Consider the following 17144-nt stretch of genomic DNA (forward strand, 5'->3'; position numbering starts at 1 on the left):
TGCTCCTTTGTAATTCCCCTGAGAAGAAGCAGCATCCTTGTCCCTATAAAGCACCTTTACATCAGTCTAGGAGTGTGCCTGTTAGTCCTTCCTCAGGGAAATCCTGCTGCTCTCACCATGGTTATCCAGCACATCCATTAAGGGCAGATCCAGCCTCTGCACAGGAGCTGCAAAATGGCTCCACCAGGGTTTCACTTGCACTTTCTGGGCAACTTGCTCTGTTTTCAAAGCAAGTCAGCTTCAACATTTCAGGCTGCTCAGAGCATTCCTGCTTGGGGGGGCCAGATCTGGCCATGTCACAGTAAGATGTTCCTGTGGAAGCGTTTGCAGCCCAAGTGTGTTCAGCAGGGCTGGGCAGCAGCCTCGTGTTTTTCATGTGGGTGTTGGCAGCAGAATCATCAGAGCTGGGGCTGCTGTCCCAGGCTGGGGGGCAGAGAGCAGCAGAGTGAATTCTTCTGCTTTAACAAAAATTTCTGATGCAGATCAGACACAGCCTTTCTGCTGACTCTGAACCCTGGGGGCTGAGCTCAGCTGGAGATGTCTACATTTGGGTGAGCTGACTCTCACTCAAAGTGCTTTTCCATGTATTCAAGCAAGTTCTGGTATACCCAAGTTCTGAGCAGCATCTCCTGTGCCATGTTAAAGATAATGATAACTCAACACATCCTCACAGAGCAGAGAAATCCTGCTTTTCTGTCAGTGATTCCATCCTGGCCTGTAAGTTCTGAGAATAAAAATGCAATTATATTTTCTGCCATTTCTACACCCTGCTGACTGCAGCCTGGGAGACTAAGCACACAGCACATCACTACACAGATGTGATGGACCCACCAAAAATGTAGGTGTGCCCCACACCATTTTTCCTTCAGTGAAATATGCTGGAGAAAGGAGAGAGTGGTCATGCTACCTGTAAAACAGACACCCTTTCCAGAGAACAGAATGAGTGAGAGACTCCTCCAACCTGGAAGAATGATGAACTGTTGGTCCTACTTTGGTTTTCTGCAGCCAACAGGCAGTTTTCAGAAGATCAGTGATGATCTGTTTGCCTTGGAAAGATTTACTTGGCCCATGCTTCTTTTATAGGAATGTTTCCTGCAGTTTAAAAAAAAAAAAAAAAAAAAAAAAAGTGGAAATTTTGGGCTAAACCTGCCTGTTGAGGTGAGCTTATGGGTGAAGTATTCACTAAGAAAAGGGCTGATGTTCATCCTAGTCTGAGAGCAGTGATTTTCCTACACCATTGTCCTGTCTGCTCCCCTGTAGTGGCTTTCTCTCTCCACTTTGCCTCTCAAATGTCTTGATTTGGTCCTGGTGACGTATTAAAGTCCCTTCATATTAGATCTCCTGTTCTCAGGCTGTTCCTTGCAGGTCCTCTGTGCAGACAGCTTTATGCCCAAGTGGAGCTGCTGACTTTAGTGGAATTGCCACGTTCTGTGCCCTAACGCCCTCTAATTTCAGGCAGAGAAGTTTCAGCCCTGTTGGCTGTCAGCAAATCTTGGCTGAGTCTGTGTTTTCAAGCCAAATAAGTGCATCTCAGTCTGATTTGGGTGAGGGAAGCTGCCCTTCCTTTCCTTTCCTCCACTGAGATGAACACAGAAAGTGCCCACTGGTGTGACAGTTACCCAGCTGTTCCCCTCACAGATGGATGACTCGCCTCAGGTCCAAAGTGGACACTGCTTGATCCTGTGTTATGCTTTGCTTGCTGAAGTCAGTCAGAGCAATTAGTCCTATCTGGACTCTCCAAAAGCCTTTTCTGGACTCAAACATCTTCAGCAGTCAAGTCTCTGCTGCCTGTCCGTGGGTGCCTTGTACCAGTGCTCCTGGTCTGGAGGCCAGCTGGAATTGCAAGGCTGACGTGGTGACCCTCAGGAGCATCCAAGAGCCTTGAAGCAGATGTTTCTCTGGAGGATGTGGAGACCATCATGATGTTCACAGAGCTGTGTTGGCAAGCAGAAATCATGCTTAACTGAGGGGCAGGGAGAGCCCTTTGGAGAGCAGGGCTGAGTCTCTGCTGGGCAAAACAAAGACCATTCCTCTCTGCCAAGGGAGCCTGGTCACCCTCCTCACAGAGACTGAAGATATTCCTTTTTACCTGGAGATGGTCCAGGGTGGAAATGCAGACCTTTTGAGATGTCTGTAGATGTATATAATGACATCCACAATGCTTGCTGTTCTCTTTCTCAAAAGAGGATCCCCTTCTTCATCCTCCAGCTTCCAGAGTGGCTCTGTCACTCACACTAATGCCAGCAGGTTGTTCCTGGTGGTTCCCGGTGGATGAAGAAGTGCTGTGTGTATAGAATGGGAGATTTCACACTCTCACTGATGAGTGAGGAGTTGTCTGGTGTCGCAGGTTGCTGCACGTCAGCTTTGGACACCATCAGCTGGCTCCAAACCAGCTTTCTCTGATGTCAGCACCCACACAAGTCTGTTTGCTGTCATCCCCCTCTCCTGACAGCTTTGGGAGATGCTCAGGAAGACCTTGCTCCCTGCTCTCTGGGTCACACTGGGCTCTCAAGGAGACCAAAACCATCTCTGCACGTCCTGGACTCTCAGAGCTGCTGGTCCCCACATCCCTTGGGCTGGAGCCATCTGTCTGCACACATTGTCTACCAGCTTTTGTGGTCAAAATCCCCACCAAAATCTGATGTGTTACTGGCCCTCATCTCCAAGGGTTATGGATGTGTTGGAGTGTGAAGGGAATTTGCCTCCCTTCCAAAACTCCCTTTCATTCTGCAGTTCTGGTCTCCATCCCTCTGGATGTGTGTCCCAGGGGACAAGCAGGATGGGCTCGCCTGCTGCCTCCTGAAATCTTGCAGCGAGGCGTTGCATGGGTTTAGTGTAGACAGACAGCATGGCAGGAATTTCCTTTTCTGGGGTCTGAGTCAGCTGCCAGCCCTGTTTTATTATTTTGGGTACTGGGAGAATGTGGGGAAGGAGGATCAAGCAAAGGGAGGGAAAGAGAGGGGAAGAAGCTGTTTCCATTTATGGGTTATGAGAAGCAGTTGCAACTCTTGTGGATTTTTATGGAAGGTAGCCCTGGCTGTGGGGAAAGCTGGATTTTAATGAATTCAATTACAATGCTGCACAGAACTGAGTGGAAAGGCCCCATAAACAGCCTGGTTTTATATAAAAAACCCAACCCTATAGACAATCAAACTATAAACTCCCCTTCCAGAGGAGGTGAGCACCAGAGCAGACAGGCACAGGTGAGGATGGAGCCAACTCTGAGCTGAGCCTAAAACTCCTGAAAACTCCTGTCTTGAGTTGGACTCAGCCCAGCATGGACTGATTACAGTGTTTGTTCTGCACTAAGGCAAGGCTGGAGCCACTGGGACTCACCTGTTACCCAGAACAGGCTTCCTTCTATCAAGCTCTTCTCTGAGCTCTGGGAGCTGCCTGAAAGGTGCCAGGGCACAAAAGATCTCTGTCCCTTTTCTCCACTTTTTCTCCCATGCCAGGAAAGAGCTGGCTGGGATCCTTTGGTGTCCCTGTGATCCTTTTACAGCTGCAGGCTTGAGATCTGTGCTGTGGGCTCCTGCAGCAAACAACCTCCTTGGCCAGACCCACTGAGTGGGGAGCATTGTGTTGGAGAGGCAGGAACAACATCCCTGGGGAGCTGCCCTTCTCCTCCTTCCCCCAGGATGCAGTAAAATTTGCCCTCCTTTGCTGTTGCCTCTCTGGAGGCTCCTGGTTCTCTCTGAGCCACAGGAGGATTCCTGAATGGCAGTGGGTTTCTGCAGGAGCAATCCACAGGGAGCCCTGCAAGGTCTCCAAGGGGGTCAGGGTTTGCTTCTGCAGGAGGGAGGATCTGAGGATCAGACAGACCCCAGTGAGTGCACCAGGATCTTTGTCCTCCCACAGTGAAGCTGAGAGACCCTGGGTGGGATTTCAAAGGAGCCTGTTCCAGGAAGATTCCAGACCTGACATGCTGTCTGAAACACAAGGACATTCAGGTCCATGTTCATCCACATCCTGGACCTTCTGCCTCAAGCTCACATTTCTCCTGGGAGACCCATCAGCTCATTGTCCCAGTGCCTTGGCCCTCTTTTTGTGGAGGCTTAGGTGACTCCTACCACATCACCAAGATGTAAAGTGAGGGTGCAGCCACAGAACCACAGAACCACAGGCTGGGGAAGGTTGGATGGGCCCGCAGGAGCTCACCTGGTGCCACCTCCCTGCTCCAGCAGGGCCATCCCAGAGCTCAGGGCACAGGAATATCTGCAATGTCCCCAGGCAGGGACACTGCACAGCCTCTGCCCCATCTGCTCAGGGCTGGCACTGCCAGGGCAGCAGCTCTGCCTCCTGGGCAGGGGCAGCTCCTGGGCTCAGGCCCTGCCCGTGGCTCTGGGGCCATGGCTGGGCCTGGAGCAGAGCCTGGGCCTGCCCTGAGCCTGCACACAGGGACACACTGGGACACACTGGGACAGACTGGGACAGACTGGGACTGACTGGGACACACTGGGACACACTGGGACACACAGGGACGCACTGGGACACACATGGACAGACTGGGACAGACTGGGACACACAGGGACACACATGGACAGACTGGGACACACAGGGACACACAGGGACACACAGGGACAGACTGGGACACACTGGGACAGACTGGGACACACTGGGACAGACTGGGGGACACAGGGACAGACTGGGACATACAGGGACAGACTGGGATACACAGGGACACCCAGGGACACCAGGGACCGACAGACAGGGACACCCAGGGACACATGGGGCACACAGGGCCAGCCAGGGCCGAGGCCCCTCTCACTGGGGCTCCTCTCCAGGCTGAGCAGCCCCAGCTCCCTCAGCCTTTCCTGGGCACCGAGCTGCTCCAGGCCCTTCCCCAGCTCCGCAGCCTCCCTGGACGTTCTCCAGGAGCCCCAGGTCCCTCCTGGCCTGAGAAGCCCAGAGCTGGGCACAGTCCAGGCTCTCACCTCTTTCCACAGGCTTGAGATCACAGTTGTTTCCCCTGTGAAGGGAGCAGTCAGGTTTGCACGGTGCACACCCAGGGCTGGAGCAAGGCTCAGTGCACCAAGTGCTGCCCAGCCAAGGTGTCAGTACAAGGAAAGGGACATGAAAAAAATACTAAATATATTATTTTATTTTTCCTGGTTTTAATAACTGCAAAAGAGTACAAACAGGAAAGCTGTTAAGGATTTTAAGACTCAGGTTTATTGTTTCCCATAAGCAAAAAGCTGCTGTTTTTTCCCCAGGATGAAGTTTAGCAGGAGTCATTTGGATTTCAATGTGTCCTAATTGCTCTGGGGACTCTAATAAAAATTCAAAATAAGGAGCTGTAGGATTTGGTTTCAAGAAAAAGTATGTTCCGTGCACAGTGATTTCTGATTACCCAAAGACTCTTTTTTTAGCATGTAGCTGGTTTATTTTAGTCTGTGGGATATGTTTTATCCATGGCCTCTTTTCCACATTGGAAGTGAAGGATGTAGGACCTGGAGTTTGCACTGGCAGAGATGGATGGAAACCACTGGGACAGCCTATTGCCCATGAGCAATGACCATCAGTGCTCCAGGGGCTCTGTGAAGTGTAACCCTGGCATCAGTGTGTGGCTGAGGGCTCAGCCCAGCCCTGCCCCTCACAGCCTGCAGAAACACTGCAGGTGCCTTAGAACTTGGTGTCACCAGGGAAGGGCTCCTGTACGGAGCAGGGGGTGATGTACAGAGCAGTTTGGTGCTGCAGAAATCTTTGCCCACATGTTGAGTTCACTAGGCAGTGCTGCTTTCCCTGTGTTCAGACTGTAACAAAGTGATAGAAGTAAAAGAATTAGAGAAAATCCAGAAAAAGGTAGGCAAAATACTCAAAGGGGTAGAGAAGCTGTCTTCTGAGAACAGGCTAAGAAGGCAAGTCTACAGTCTAGAGAGGAGAGGCTGAGAATGATGATGAGGTCTTCAAAATCATATAAAAAACAAGCCCATGGAGAAAATAAATGAGTATTTTCACAATGAGAATGGTAGAAGGTTTTTCTTTTCAGCCATGTTGAAAGAGCAGAGGTCAAACCAGAGACATAAGAAGGAAGAAATGTACTTCAAAAAGAAGAACCATGGCTGTGATCTCCCCATCTCTCCACAGGATTGTCTCCTCAAAGAGCCCTGACCGTGCCCGTGTGCAGGGTAATGTGTGACACCTGCCTTTTGTAAATTCACTGGTAAGTGAGGTGATAAAAGCACATCCATCCCTGTCCTGCAGCCACGCTGTGGATGGGATCTACAGCCTGGGCACATTCCATTCCTGCTCACAGGGGACAGGAACTCGGAGCACATGGTCCATCACAGCAAAGGATGGCACTACAGGCATTTTAGCCCAAGAAGTTCAACATCCCAACCCAAACCATTCCATGATTCTGTCTTCACTAAGCTGGAGGGAACGGGATGCAGAGCAGCAAGGAGAAGGAAAGCTGCTGCAGGAAGCAGCCCAGCTCAGCATGAACTTGAGGAAAAGCTCATGCTTGACTAAGCAGCAGGATTCTTCTCCAAGCCTTCCTGTGTCCCAGCAGCCAAGTGGTTACACAAAACTGAAGCGGGAGCCTTTCCAGTTCCTAATGCAGGAAAGAAAATTAAAAATAAATCATTCCCACCAGCCATTCAGCTTCAACAAAAGCTGGGACACTTCCAGAGCCAGTCCCTGAAAGAGCTGCTGTGTGGTTTCCAACCCCTCACAAAATCAGGGCAAACTTTGCTGCTTCTCTGCCCGGCTTCTTTGGGACCAGTGCTTCCCTGCAGTGGATGCCAGCCTGGCTTTGCTGTCCCTGCTGCAAATCCAGCATCATCCCAAAGCACATCATGGGGTATTTCTGCTCTCCCTCCCTGCCAGCCAGCCCTGCCCTGTCTTCTCCTGGTCCAGGGGCTGTGTAGGACCTGGGGCAGAGTGGGGCTGGAGCAGGGAGTGAGTGGCTGTCCTGAGTTCCTATCCTGTGGCACTGAAAACTCACAGTGATGAGCTGGTGCTGTGGAATTCTGATAAATGAAGGTAATAGCTGTTGGCTTGCTGAGTCTGGCCTGCAAACCAGGGCAGCATGAGGTGGGATCCTCCATCCCCTCAGGGCCACAGGGATGGGATCCTCAGTCCCTTCAGGCTCTGTCCTATCTCTCCCACCAAGCCCCAGCTCTGGGAAGGAGATGGAAAGGCCATGGTTAGCCATGGACCATGGATGCCTTGGCTGCCCTCAGCCTCTCCTACAGCAATAATGTGCTCTTTCTAGCAAGCATCCATGCTCTTCTACTCATGGGGGCCTTACATAGCTGCTCTGCTCCAAATCATGGAGCTCCTGCTTAACAACTGTGTACAGCTCAGCAGGGCCACATTATCTGTTGCTGTGACCAGTCCTGGCTGGGATATGTGCCAGGTCACCCCCTTTTTCTGCCAGACCCTCTTTTGAATGCTAACCCTGGTTATGCTTGTGGGAGGCTGGGATCACTGGACATGCAAGGGGTGCCCACCCTATTCCCAGGACCAAGGGAAGAGCAGTCACTTGAGAGGGTGCCTGAGCCTGCAGAAAGGGCAGGACTTGTGAAAATCCCCTGATGGGAACCCACATGCCATATTTCAGCCCTTACCTGCTTCAGAGAGCACTTTGCAAAGCAGACACAGAATGAAATGAGGAGGGGCTTGGGGAATGTCAGCCTGCAATTTGAGGCAGCCAGGCTGTACAGCTTTGGGACAGTCAGAGGAGCCCCAGAGGGACCTCTGAGCACCCCCTGTCCCTTGCCCCAGTGCTGCAGTGTCTCCTCTCCTGTGGCAGCTTCAGAGGCTGAGCTGCTCTTTGGTGCTTTCCAGAGCAAACAGAACAGTGTTGAGAATCTGGCTTTGGGCTTTGTCCAGAGCTGGTGACCTTTCAGCTGTCTGCTGGAGACAGATATGGACAGTTGCAACCAGCTGTTCCACCATCGTTTTTTCTTCCAGGTTTTCCAAACTGTGGAAAATCTTGTCTGCTCCTCCCTTTGCTCTGTCTTCCACCCTGTCTGCTCCTCCCTTTGCTCATCTACCTTCCCCACACAGGTGGGGAGGCAGCAGGTCACAGATGAGCTGCAGGGTGGGAGAGACCCTCTGCAGCTGCCATGGAATGAGCTGGGAGTGTGGCAGGAGTTGGCTGCAGGACTCCAGTCCAAGGCATCACCATGAAGAGCTGTGATCAGAGCCACAGACTGTCACAATCCAATCTGGCAGTTCCTCTGGAGATTCTGGGAAGCCTCAGCCACTCATAACCTGTGTGTGCTTCAAGTGGCTGCCACTGCAAGCAAAAATCAAGTAGTTGGTGACTTGTTGGGAGTTTGTCATGGGTTGCTACACCCTCAGCTTGTCTCCAGGCTTTGGGTGCTGCACACAGCAGTCCCCAAGGAGGTGTGTGCAATGGGAGACCCACAAACCTCAAGGGTCAGGAGGCTGCAAGAGGCCTGGGATTCTCCTCCTGGCTGTCACACTGGAAGCTGATGGTCTTCCCAGCTCAGCAATAGTCTGTGCACACATCCTGCCAGGGTTTCCCTGATGCCTCTTCTCCAGCAGGAACACAGGCCAAGGAGGAACATGACTAAGGCTCTAACTATTGATTCCTCAGCACTCCTTCCAGACCACAAACATTCCAGTGAGACTTCACAGAGGGTGAAACAGTAGTATAATGCTTAACAACTGTAGTAGTTTATATGTAATAAAAAATGGTGGTGGTTGTTTTCTTTTAATATAAATAATGTAAGTTACTTAAAGTTAGGAGGGATGGCTGGGACACCACACTTATTAAGGTTTGCCAACATTTCTTAGTCAGGCTCATCTCCTAACTGCTTTTAGTTTCCTGTTTTCTGGTTGCATACAGCTGTGCCAAGCTTGAACTGTTGGACTGGAATTCAGCTTGGGTGGTTCCTACTGGAGTTTTTGGATGGATGGCAGGGAGGTGGAGAATTTCAGCTCAAAGCCTTCTGGCTGTTTTAAAAAAAAATTCACTGAATCCCCCTACATTATTCATCTCATATTAAGAAAAAGACCAGCAAAGTTTTGCTGGAAAGATTCCTCCAAAGATTTGAGTAGTGGCTCAGTTGCATGTCTTGCATGCCTGTATTATACCTTCACTTTGAGAAAGTCAAAATTTGGCCCATGTTAGGTTTTCAGTATTTTTGAGATCACAGTGTGGTTATGCTCAGGAGACTGTTAGTTTTGCAAGTAAATTCCTGCAAGATGCTGCATTGGCTGGGCCCTGCTGTCAGTGCATGGGAGCACCAAGCGTCTGGAACTGATTTTCTCTCCTGGATTTGGTGGGAAACAGATTTACAGCTTCTCCCTCTTAATTTGGGATGGCAGATGAACAGGCTAGAGGAGACTTGGCCCACATGTGTGAAGCTGAGGACTGTCTCAGGGGCTTGTTTTGCCCTCCCCTGGGAGAGCTCAGCTCTGCAGGTGGGATTCTGGGCTACAGGAGGCTGATGTGCTGGTGACCCAGGAAGTCTAGGCCAGCCTTTCTCTTGTCAGGCTAGTGGAGAATGAAGCTGAAGACCTGCAAGGGCAAGCCCAAGAGAGGGTATAAGCAGATCCCTCTGCAGGGACTCGGCACAGACATCTGCTGCCAAGCTGCTCCATGGGCTCTTTCCAGCCCCTGGAAAGCAGGTGGCACATCTGGACCCTGACCCACCCATCACCTCTAGCAGCACACAGGCAGTGCTCTCCTGTCTTTTTGTCTCAATCAACTCTCTGCAAGTCTGGCCTGTGAGCTCAGGCAGCTGTCTGTAGGGGACACACCATCCGTGGTGGCCTGACATGCTCCCCCAGCCTGGGGTCACCTCAGGGGACACATCACTGTCCATCCCTGCGTTGTGAAAAACACTCTGCAAGAGCAATGTTCCTACATCAATCACTTTGGTAGCTCGGGTTTGCTTGCATTTAGCTCCAAGACCTTTACCATGGCTCATGTTTGTTGGGAGGATCAGTCCAAAAGTCAGGTATCTCACTCTATGGATCTGATGGGTGAAACTGGACATTCTGTGGGTTCACATCGACAGGTTAGTCCTGAAACCTGCAACCACAGAGTCCCTTTGCTCCACTTTAGCTGGCTGGGGGGGCTTTGTAATGAAATATTTCAGAAGCCCTGTGTAAGGAATACTCTTGCACTGCCATGTCTGAAAACCCCAGAGAACCAGAGCATGCTGAGGAACAAACACTTGCAGTGCCCAGCCAAGGAGCCGTGGGATGGGTATGGGAAACAGCGTGATGAGGAGCAGCAGCAGGGTGGCAGGAAACCAGCAGGGTTGTCTCTCTGGCCTGGCTCTCACTGTCTCTGATCCCTTGTTGCAGGCAGGGGCCGTGCAGGGATCGGGAGCGCCCGGCTGCGATAGGTGCGGCGATGCCGCGCGCGCTGTGACAGCGAGGGATGCACACGGATGCACGTGGAGAAGAGGTAAAACTGCCAGAGGTAAAACTGCCTCCAGGAGGGACCTGCCCCATCCCAGGACTGTGGCACATGCAGCCCTCAAGGAGTGCTTCACCCCAAAACCACGCCATGTGGGGCTCTGAACTCCCCAGCCCATCACACGTCCCAGCTGTGGGGAGCAGGACACGGAGAGCGGGCCAGATCTGAGGTCCAGGAGTTCCTGGGCTGTGGGATGGCAGCAGTCAGGCAGGAATTGGGGTTCCCCTTGGGATCTGGCCTGCTCAGCAGCAGCTCAGCATGTATCTGTGTGGATCTGCCCTTACCCAAGCAACAGAGGGGTGTTTGGGTCCAAATCCTTCCTCTCCCTTGTTCAGCTGCAGAGGAAGCAGCAGCAGGGAGGGGCTGCTGACATCTCCACAGAGGGAGAGGTGCTCTGGAAGAGCAGAGGCAGCTGCACTTCTGCATCCCTTGTTAACAAGAACTGACCTGGCCCAGCAATTAGGGATTTTACTGCTAATGAAAGCTTCAGCTCAGCAAGTGAGAGCACTCAGAGTCTGCTGCTGAACCTGGGCACCCTCCTGGCTGCTCAAAGCTGATGGCTTACTGAGAGGGAAACTGAGGCAGGGAATTCAAATTATCTGCTTCGGATGTGAGTTAGGAACCGAGTTAGGGGGAAATCCCCAGAGTCTGTCTGTGCTGGCACTGATTAGCCAGGCTTCCTGTGCAGGTGAATCACAGTCACATCACCAAATGTCTCTTTGGGTTGGAAGGGACCTCAGAGATTATCTTCCTACCCCCTGCCCCAGGCAGGGAAACCTTCCACTGCCCCAGGCTGCTCCAAGCCCTGTCCAGCCTGGCCTTGGACACTCCCAGGGATCCAGGGGCAGCCTCAGCTTCTCTGGGCACCCTGTGCCAGGGCCTCACCACCCTCCCAGGGAAGAATTTCTTCCTAATCTCTAATGCAGCCCTGTCCTCTGTCAGTGTGAAGCTATTTGTCCTTGTCCTGTCACTTCATGCCCTTATCAAAGTCCCTTTCCAGCTCTCTTGGAGTCCCTTTAGGTTCTGGAACTGGCTCTAAGGTCTCCCTGGAGTTTTCTCTCTTCCAGGCTGAACAGACTTATGAAGACAGATAATATTTTAAAAATATCTATGAAGACACATATTGCTTAAAACCAAAATCAGCTGTTACAATGGCTCAGCCTGGGTGCCATGCAGAATACTCCTGCTTCCAGAAGAGATCATTTCTGGTGGCATTTGACTGCAGCTGTGGGAGGGTTATGATGGAGTAAAGCTTGCACAGCACTGTGGGGCTGAGGATGGTGCTTGTAAGACCTTGCAGACTTTTCATCAATGGGTCTATTTGCCAACAAAGTGCCTTTTTGTCAAAAAATTACTTATATCGGTGCAAAACAGTGTCCTTCCCTTGCCCTACAGAGAGAGCATCCCAGGGAATGTTCAATCAGGACATTTTTGCCAGAGTTTTAGCTGGCAGCTTGTGACACCCTTCAGCAGTACTTGTGTGTTGGGAAAAGAGAAGTGGTGCTCTGGCAGGCAAGATGCTCTGCAGAAATGCTAACTCAGCAGGGAGAATCACACAGGTTGGCTCAGCACAGCTGCTTAGAATGGTTAGAAAAGAATAAATCACGCTTATTGCCTGTTTCACCCATTTCTCCTCTTTCTGGAGGGCAGGGAATGCAAAGGAATACTGTCCCAGCAGCAAGTCTGGGAAGTGCAGCCATGCCACGTTGCTGTCCCCTGCCCTGGGCACTAACAGCCTGGGTGGGACACGTCCCCTGTTCAGAGCCCCTCTGGGGTTAGGGCAGCATCAGGAGAGGCGGGTGCCTGGGCCCCAGTGCTCAGCACCACAACAGAAGCTTTTCCTCTCCCATCTCACTGCCCCGAGTAAGGAGCACCGGGCTTTCCAAAGCACCAAACACCAGAACAGCCCTTCCCTGCTTTTACACTGAGGATGTGAGGTGGGGAGGGGGCTTCATCCTGCCTTTCCATCCCTTCCCATGCCCACGCCGTGGTTTCTTTTCCCTTGTAGGTAGCGGCGAGGCTGAGCTGAGCGCGGGGAGGGACCCCGTGAGCGCCGGGACACGGAGCGGAACATGAGCGAGAGCAGCCCCTTGGCACGGCCCGCCGCGGATGAGGGCGAGCCGCATTCCCCGGGCTCGCAGCCGTCCCCGCCGGCCCGCAGCGACGGGGACGAGCAGCCGAGCCAGCCTGCGGAGCCTGCCAGCGGGAGAGCCAGCCCCCGGCACGATGCTCAGCCCTCCCGAGCGGAGGGGGAGCAGCGGGACGAACATCTGGAGGCGGCGGCAGAGCCGGGCGGGAGGCTCGGTGAGCGGGGACAGGGCGCGGGCTCCGAGGGCGGCCGTGCGGACGGGGCCGCGCTGGCCAACGGCGTGGCCGCGGGGCCGCAGCACGGGGACGGGGACACGGCCGGCCGGAGCAGCCCCGAGCTGGGGCACAGCGGCTCCGCCAGCCCGGAGACAGCGAGCGGGGCCCTCAGCAAGGAGCGGTGGCACAGCGTGCTGGGATCCTCAGAAGCTCTGAGCGCTGACGAGGCGGAGGAGCAGTTCGGGTGAGTGCGGAGCGGCCCTAAGGGCGGCTCAGTCCCGGTTTGTGTGTGTTGTTTTCGAGGCTCCTTGGTTCGAGTTACTCGGCTCCGTGTGTAACTCATCAGTTTAAGGAGCTGCAGCTGCTCTCATGGCTGACTGTGGCTTTCCACTCCTGTTTCTCTTCAGGCTTCTCGCACATTTTTTCCCTGTGTGTAACTTTTTAGTCTTTTTTTTTTTTTTTCTCTCTGGACTTCTCACTGAGTTTTTTCCAGTTACAAATACAGAAAGCTGTGATTAGTACCAGTGTCTGCTCACAGAGCCACTAAAGTGAGGGGGAAGCTTTTGGGATCTCGAGAGGAGCTGGTTGTGCTCACTTTGGGGGTGTCCCACTCGCAAGTTGCAGCACTTATGGCAGAGTTACCTGAGGTAACTTAGGGCAGGTACAGCAGCCTGGGAATGCTGCAGAGCTAGGCTTGTCTGGGAGGCTGGTGTGCCCTGGAGGTCGCTGGCAGCATGGCTAGCTCTGACAGTCCCTGGGCTAGCAGGTGGCAGCTGTGTGTCTGAAAGTGGGCACGGCACTGAGCTCTGCTCTCCACTGCACCTGTGGCAGGTGTTACCAGCACCTGGGCGACAGGAACAGCAGTGTGAGGCAAAAGGTACAAGTGTCATCCAATTCTCAAGTGCCTGTGACAAACCTGAACGTGTGCAATGTCCCTGAGTCCTCTCTTCTGGCAGCCTGGCTCACAGGAGAACTCTCCAGGCTGGGGGACACTCACACTGGTGTGCTGTGCACAGCTGATTTTATGCCTCTGAAGGTTTCTAGACCTCCATGGGATTCTGCAGGCTGGGGGCTTAGGGGGAATGACAGGCCACTGGGATGAGGAGAGGTTCTTCCTATGCCACTCCTGCAGGAGGGGTATGGATGCTTCCCTTTGCCACCAGAAATCGCCCAGGGCCCTGTGTTGTAGCCACCCGGGGCTGATGCCTGCTGTGAATTTTACAGCCCTGCCTGTGCACCTACCCTGGGGCAGGGGAGATGCTGCAAGCAGGAGGGGCACAAGAAGAGCCGCAGGGGCTGTCCCAGAGGAGCTGTGAAGGGACAGGGTGGCCAAGGTGGCCTGGGGATCACCTGCTGGCTCTAGCCCCGTGCAGAGCTGCGCGTTCCCAGCGCTGTCTGCAGCGTGGGCAGCAGAGCTGGGGAGCCACGCAGGGCGTGGGCTGACAGCAGGCATCCCTCCTGCTTTGTTTCTCTGTTCAGCAGGCTGCTTTGTAAAAGGCTGGTGGTTTGTTTCACTCAAGAGCCCCAACATGAAGCAGCAGCGCTGCTTCAAAAAGCGCAGCTGAAGGTGTTGCAGAGGAAGTGTCCAGGCAGGCTGCTCCTCTCTGGAGAGCTCGGGGAGCTTGTCCCCAGGCAGATCCCAGGAGCCCCGTGAGCTATGCCATCAGGTCTTGGATAGCTGCAAGTCTCTCAGGTTTCAGGGGAATCATATTTGCCTGGTAGGTGGCTCCCTGGCAGAGGCTGCAAGTTCAAAAGGAAACTAAGGGTGAATGCTGCTGCAATCACTGGAAGTACAATTATTTTAAGGTACTAAGGCATGAATTGGTAGAAATGGCAGGCTGAGGATTTGGAGATGATGCAACCTGACTGGGGTCTGCATGAAGAGTCCGTGATCTCGTGCTCTAAACATATTCACTCGGATAGCAAATGAGTCTTTTGGGAGGCTGAATGCACAAGAGACAAGTAACATACTATATTCAAAGCAGAAGGGCAGCTGGAAAACTTCTGGGACACAGCTGAAGTCTGGGAAACCACTTAGAGCCTGCAGATTAGGGTGGCTGACTGCACTGGAGCTCATCAGTGCTTTGACCACCTATCTTTAGGGTAAATGGCAGGAGTGTGTGGCTGGGCCAAGCACAGCGTGGAGCTGCTCTGCCCTGACCACAGGAACTGTCCACTCTCCTGGGTCAGTGTGGGTCAGGAAGGACTGACAGATTAACCCAGACACCAGGACGTTGCTGTCATCTTGCATCACCTCTGAGTTTCCCCATTTTTCTCTTCACTCCCCTTTGGGGAATTGCTGTCATGACCCATTCTGGGTATAGGAGAACCTGGTCCGATGTTTTACTAATGAAAGTTAACTATTTGTTCCTGATGAGAAATCATTTGTCATCATCTGCACGTTGCTGCTTGTATGATGCATTTTCTCCCTAAATTTTAAAGTACTTACAAGAAGGTGTTGAGTCTTGCTCTTCCCACTGGAATGGAGGATTAAAGGGGGAAGTCATCCAGGGTCATCAATCAATGGTAGAACTGGAGAAGAACCCATTATTGTCCTCCTGAAGGTAGGTTAGTTTGTGCATCTATGCAGGGAATGGTTGGTAAAAAAAATAAATCAGGCAAACAGAGCAAAAGATTGAGTGTGTGTTGCAATTTGCATTAACTGAATGCCTTTTTCCCCTTTCTGGTGTATCCCATCATATCTCTTGTTTGTCAAAGCCCCACTTTCCTTTCATTGTGGCTGTGCTGCCTAGAGGTCTTTCACCTTCTCAGAAGCCCCCAACATTGGTCCTGCTGATCTCAGGGAGGTCACAGCTCTGCAGTCCAACTGCAAGATCCACCAGGGAATGATGCTCTCTACTTTCAGCCCCATGAGCTCATGGAAAAAGAGCGAAATTTTTAACAGAGAAATCCCCACCTTTCGCTTGTAGACACACTCAGCACCTGCAGTTTTGGGACTGCGGCTTTTGCCTACACATTTCCTCCCATGGCAACATATAACTGTCAAAAAATTCACATTCCATCAAATAAAGTTTCAGAAAAACTTTGCAGAAAGACTGCAGTGCAGAAGCAAGAAAGTCCTGGTTTCCATCATGTCCTTCTCTGGCAGGATCCACACTCCACCAGCGCAGCAAACTTGTGATGGCAACTTGAATCTGAGTCAGCAGTGCCCTGCAAGGTGGGAGGGACAACCTCCTGGGGGGCATCAGGGCCAGCATGGCCAGCTGGGCCAGGAAGGGCATTGTCCCTCTCTGCTCTGGGCTGGGGTGGCCTCAGCTCGAGCCCTGGGGCAGTTCTGTGCACCACAAGAAAGTTCCAAAGCTGTTAGGAAGTGTCCAGAAGAGGGACATGGGGGTGGTGTAGGCCCATCAGGGGACAGGTATAGGGCTGGAATATACGAGGCCTGTGGTGTGAGCAGTTAATAGAAATTATTCTGTACAGGGTATTGAAAGAGCAGGGCTATCTTCCCTGGGATTATGGCAATGTGGGACCTGCTAAGTGATAACAAGGAGGTTATTCTGGCATTGGATCCAGTAGCAGGTGTCGTATGCAAATGTCTCCAGTTCAGAGGTCTGGCTTTTTACTGGAACATGACCAAATTAAGGGCTGGCTGAGCCTCTGAGATTGTTCATCACAAAACTGTTTTTTTCAGCTCTGGAATCTTGTAACAAAATTGGGAATCAGGCTGGTTATACCACAGAAAGATCCCAAGGGCCATTATCACAGCAGCCATTTCTGCCTCTTCTCTTGCCTTCCAGCTCCAAATGGAACGGGGCAAGAATTGCCTTGACAGCATTTTCTACATTTCTCCTTTTGGTCCAGGTTTGCTTCTGGAGATGGCAAGCTAAGCTGCAGCGATGATGACCGGGAGCATTTCCAATTCAAAGACATCAGGGATGGCTTCAGCTCGACCTTTGAGAAGATTGTTGAGTCTGACCTTATGAAGGGGACCTACTACAGCAGCCTGGACTCTTTGGACGTGCTCTCCCTCACAGACGAGACAGACAGCTGTGTCAGTTTTGAGGCACCCCTCACCCCACTGATCCAGCAAAGGGCCAAGGAGAGCCCCGAGCTCCTGGAGCAGAAACTGGCGGCCCAGCAGAGAGAAGCCCTTCAGCACATGGCTGCTGATAAGCAGGAGCAGGGGGCAGCCAAGCCAGCAGAGGGGGATTTTGGGAGCCCTCTCAGACACTCAATTACCAGCAGCAGGTCAGAGAATGTGCTCAGCCGGCTGTCCTTGAAGAGCATCCCAAATGGGTTCCACGTGGAAGGCTCAGAGGAAGATGCCACCAAGATCATTAACTCCATCAGGTAAGGCAGGGAGTTTCTTGGACGGTGGCTTCTTTTCTTATGAGATACCAGTCCAGGCTTGGTGAACATGATTGAGTTGGAACTGCTCTTTCACCCCTTGTGCTTCCTCTCATGTGCTGTTGTG

At 52.4% G+C, this 17144-nt stretch overlaps 1 protein-coding gene across 2 annotated transcripts in view; it reads left to right on the plus strand.

The window, feature by feature from the left end:
• PSD2 (pleckstrin and Sec7 domain containing 2) overlaps positions 1-17144 on the plus strand; it is a 74466-nt gene that overhangs the window by 27684 nt on the left and 29638 nt on the right. For both annotated transcript variants that reach the window (XM_064388288.1, XM_064388289.1), the window contains exons 2-4: positions 10291-10393; positions 12414-12953; positions 16532-17020. In XM_064388288.1, coding sequence (XP_064244358.1) covers positions 12478-12953; positions 16532-17020 — 965 coding nt within the window. In that variant the 5' untranslated portion in view covers positions 10291-10393; positions 12414-12477. The remainder of the gene's footprint in view (positions 1-10290; positions 10394-12413; positions 12954-16531; positions 17021-17144) is intronic.

This window comes from Passer domesticus, chromosome 13, assembly GCF_036417665.1.
Source record: "Passer domesticus isolate bPasDom1 chromosome 13, bPasDom1.hap1, whole genome shotgun sequence".
Classification (NCBI taxonomy): domain Eukaryota; kingdom Metazoa; phylum Chordata; class Aves; order Passeriformes; family Passeridae; genus Passer; species Passer domesticus.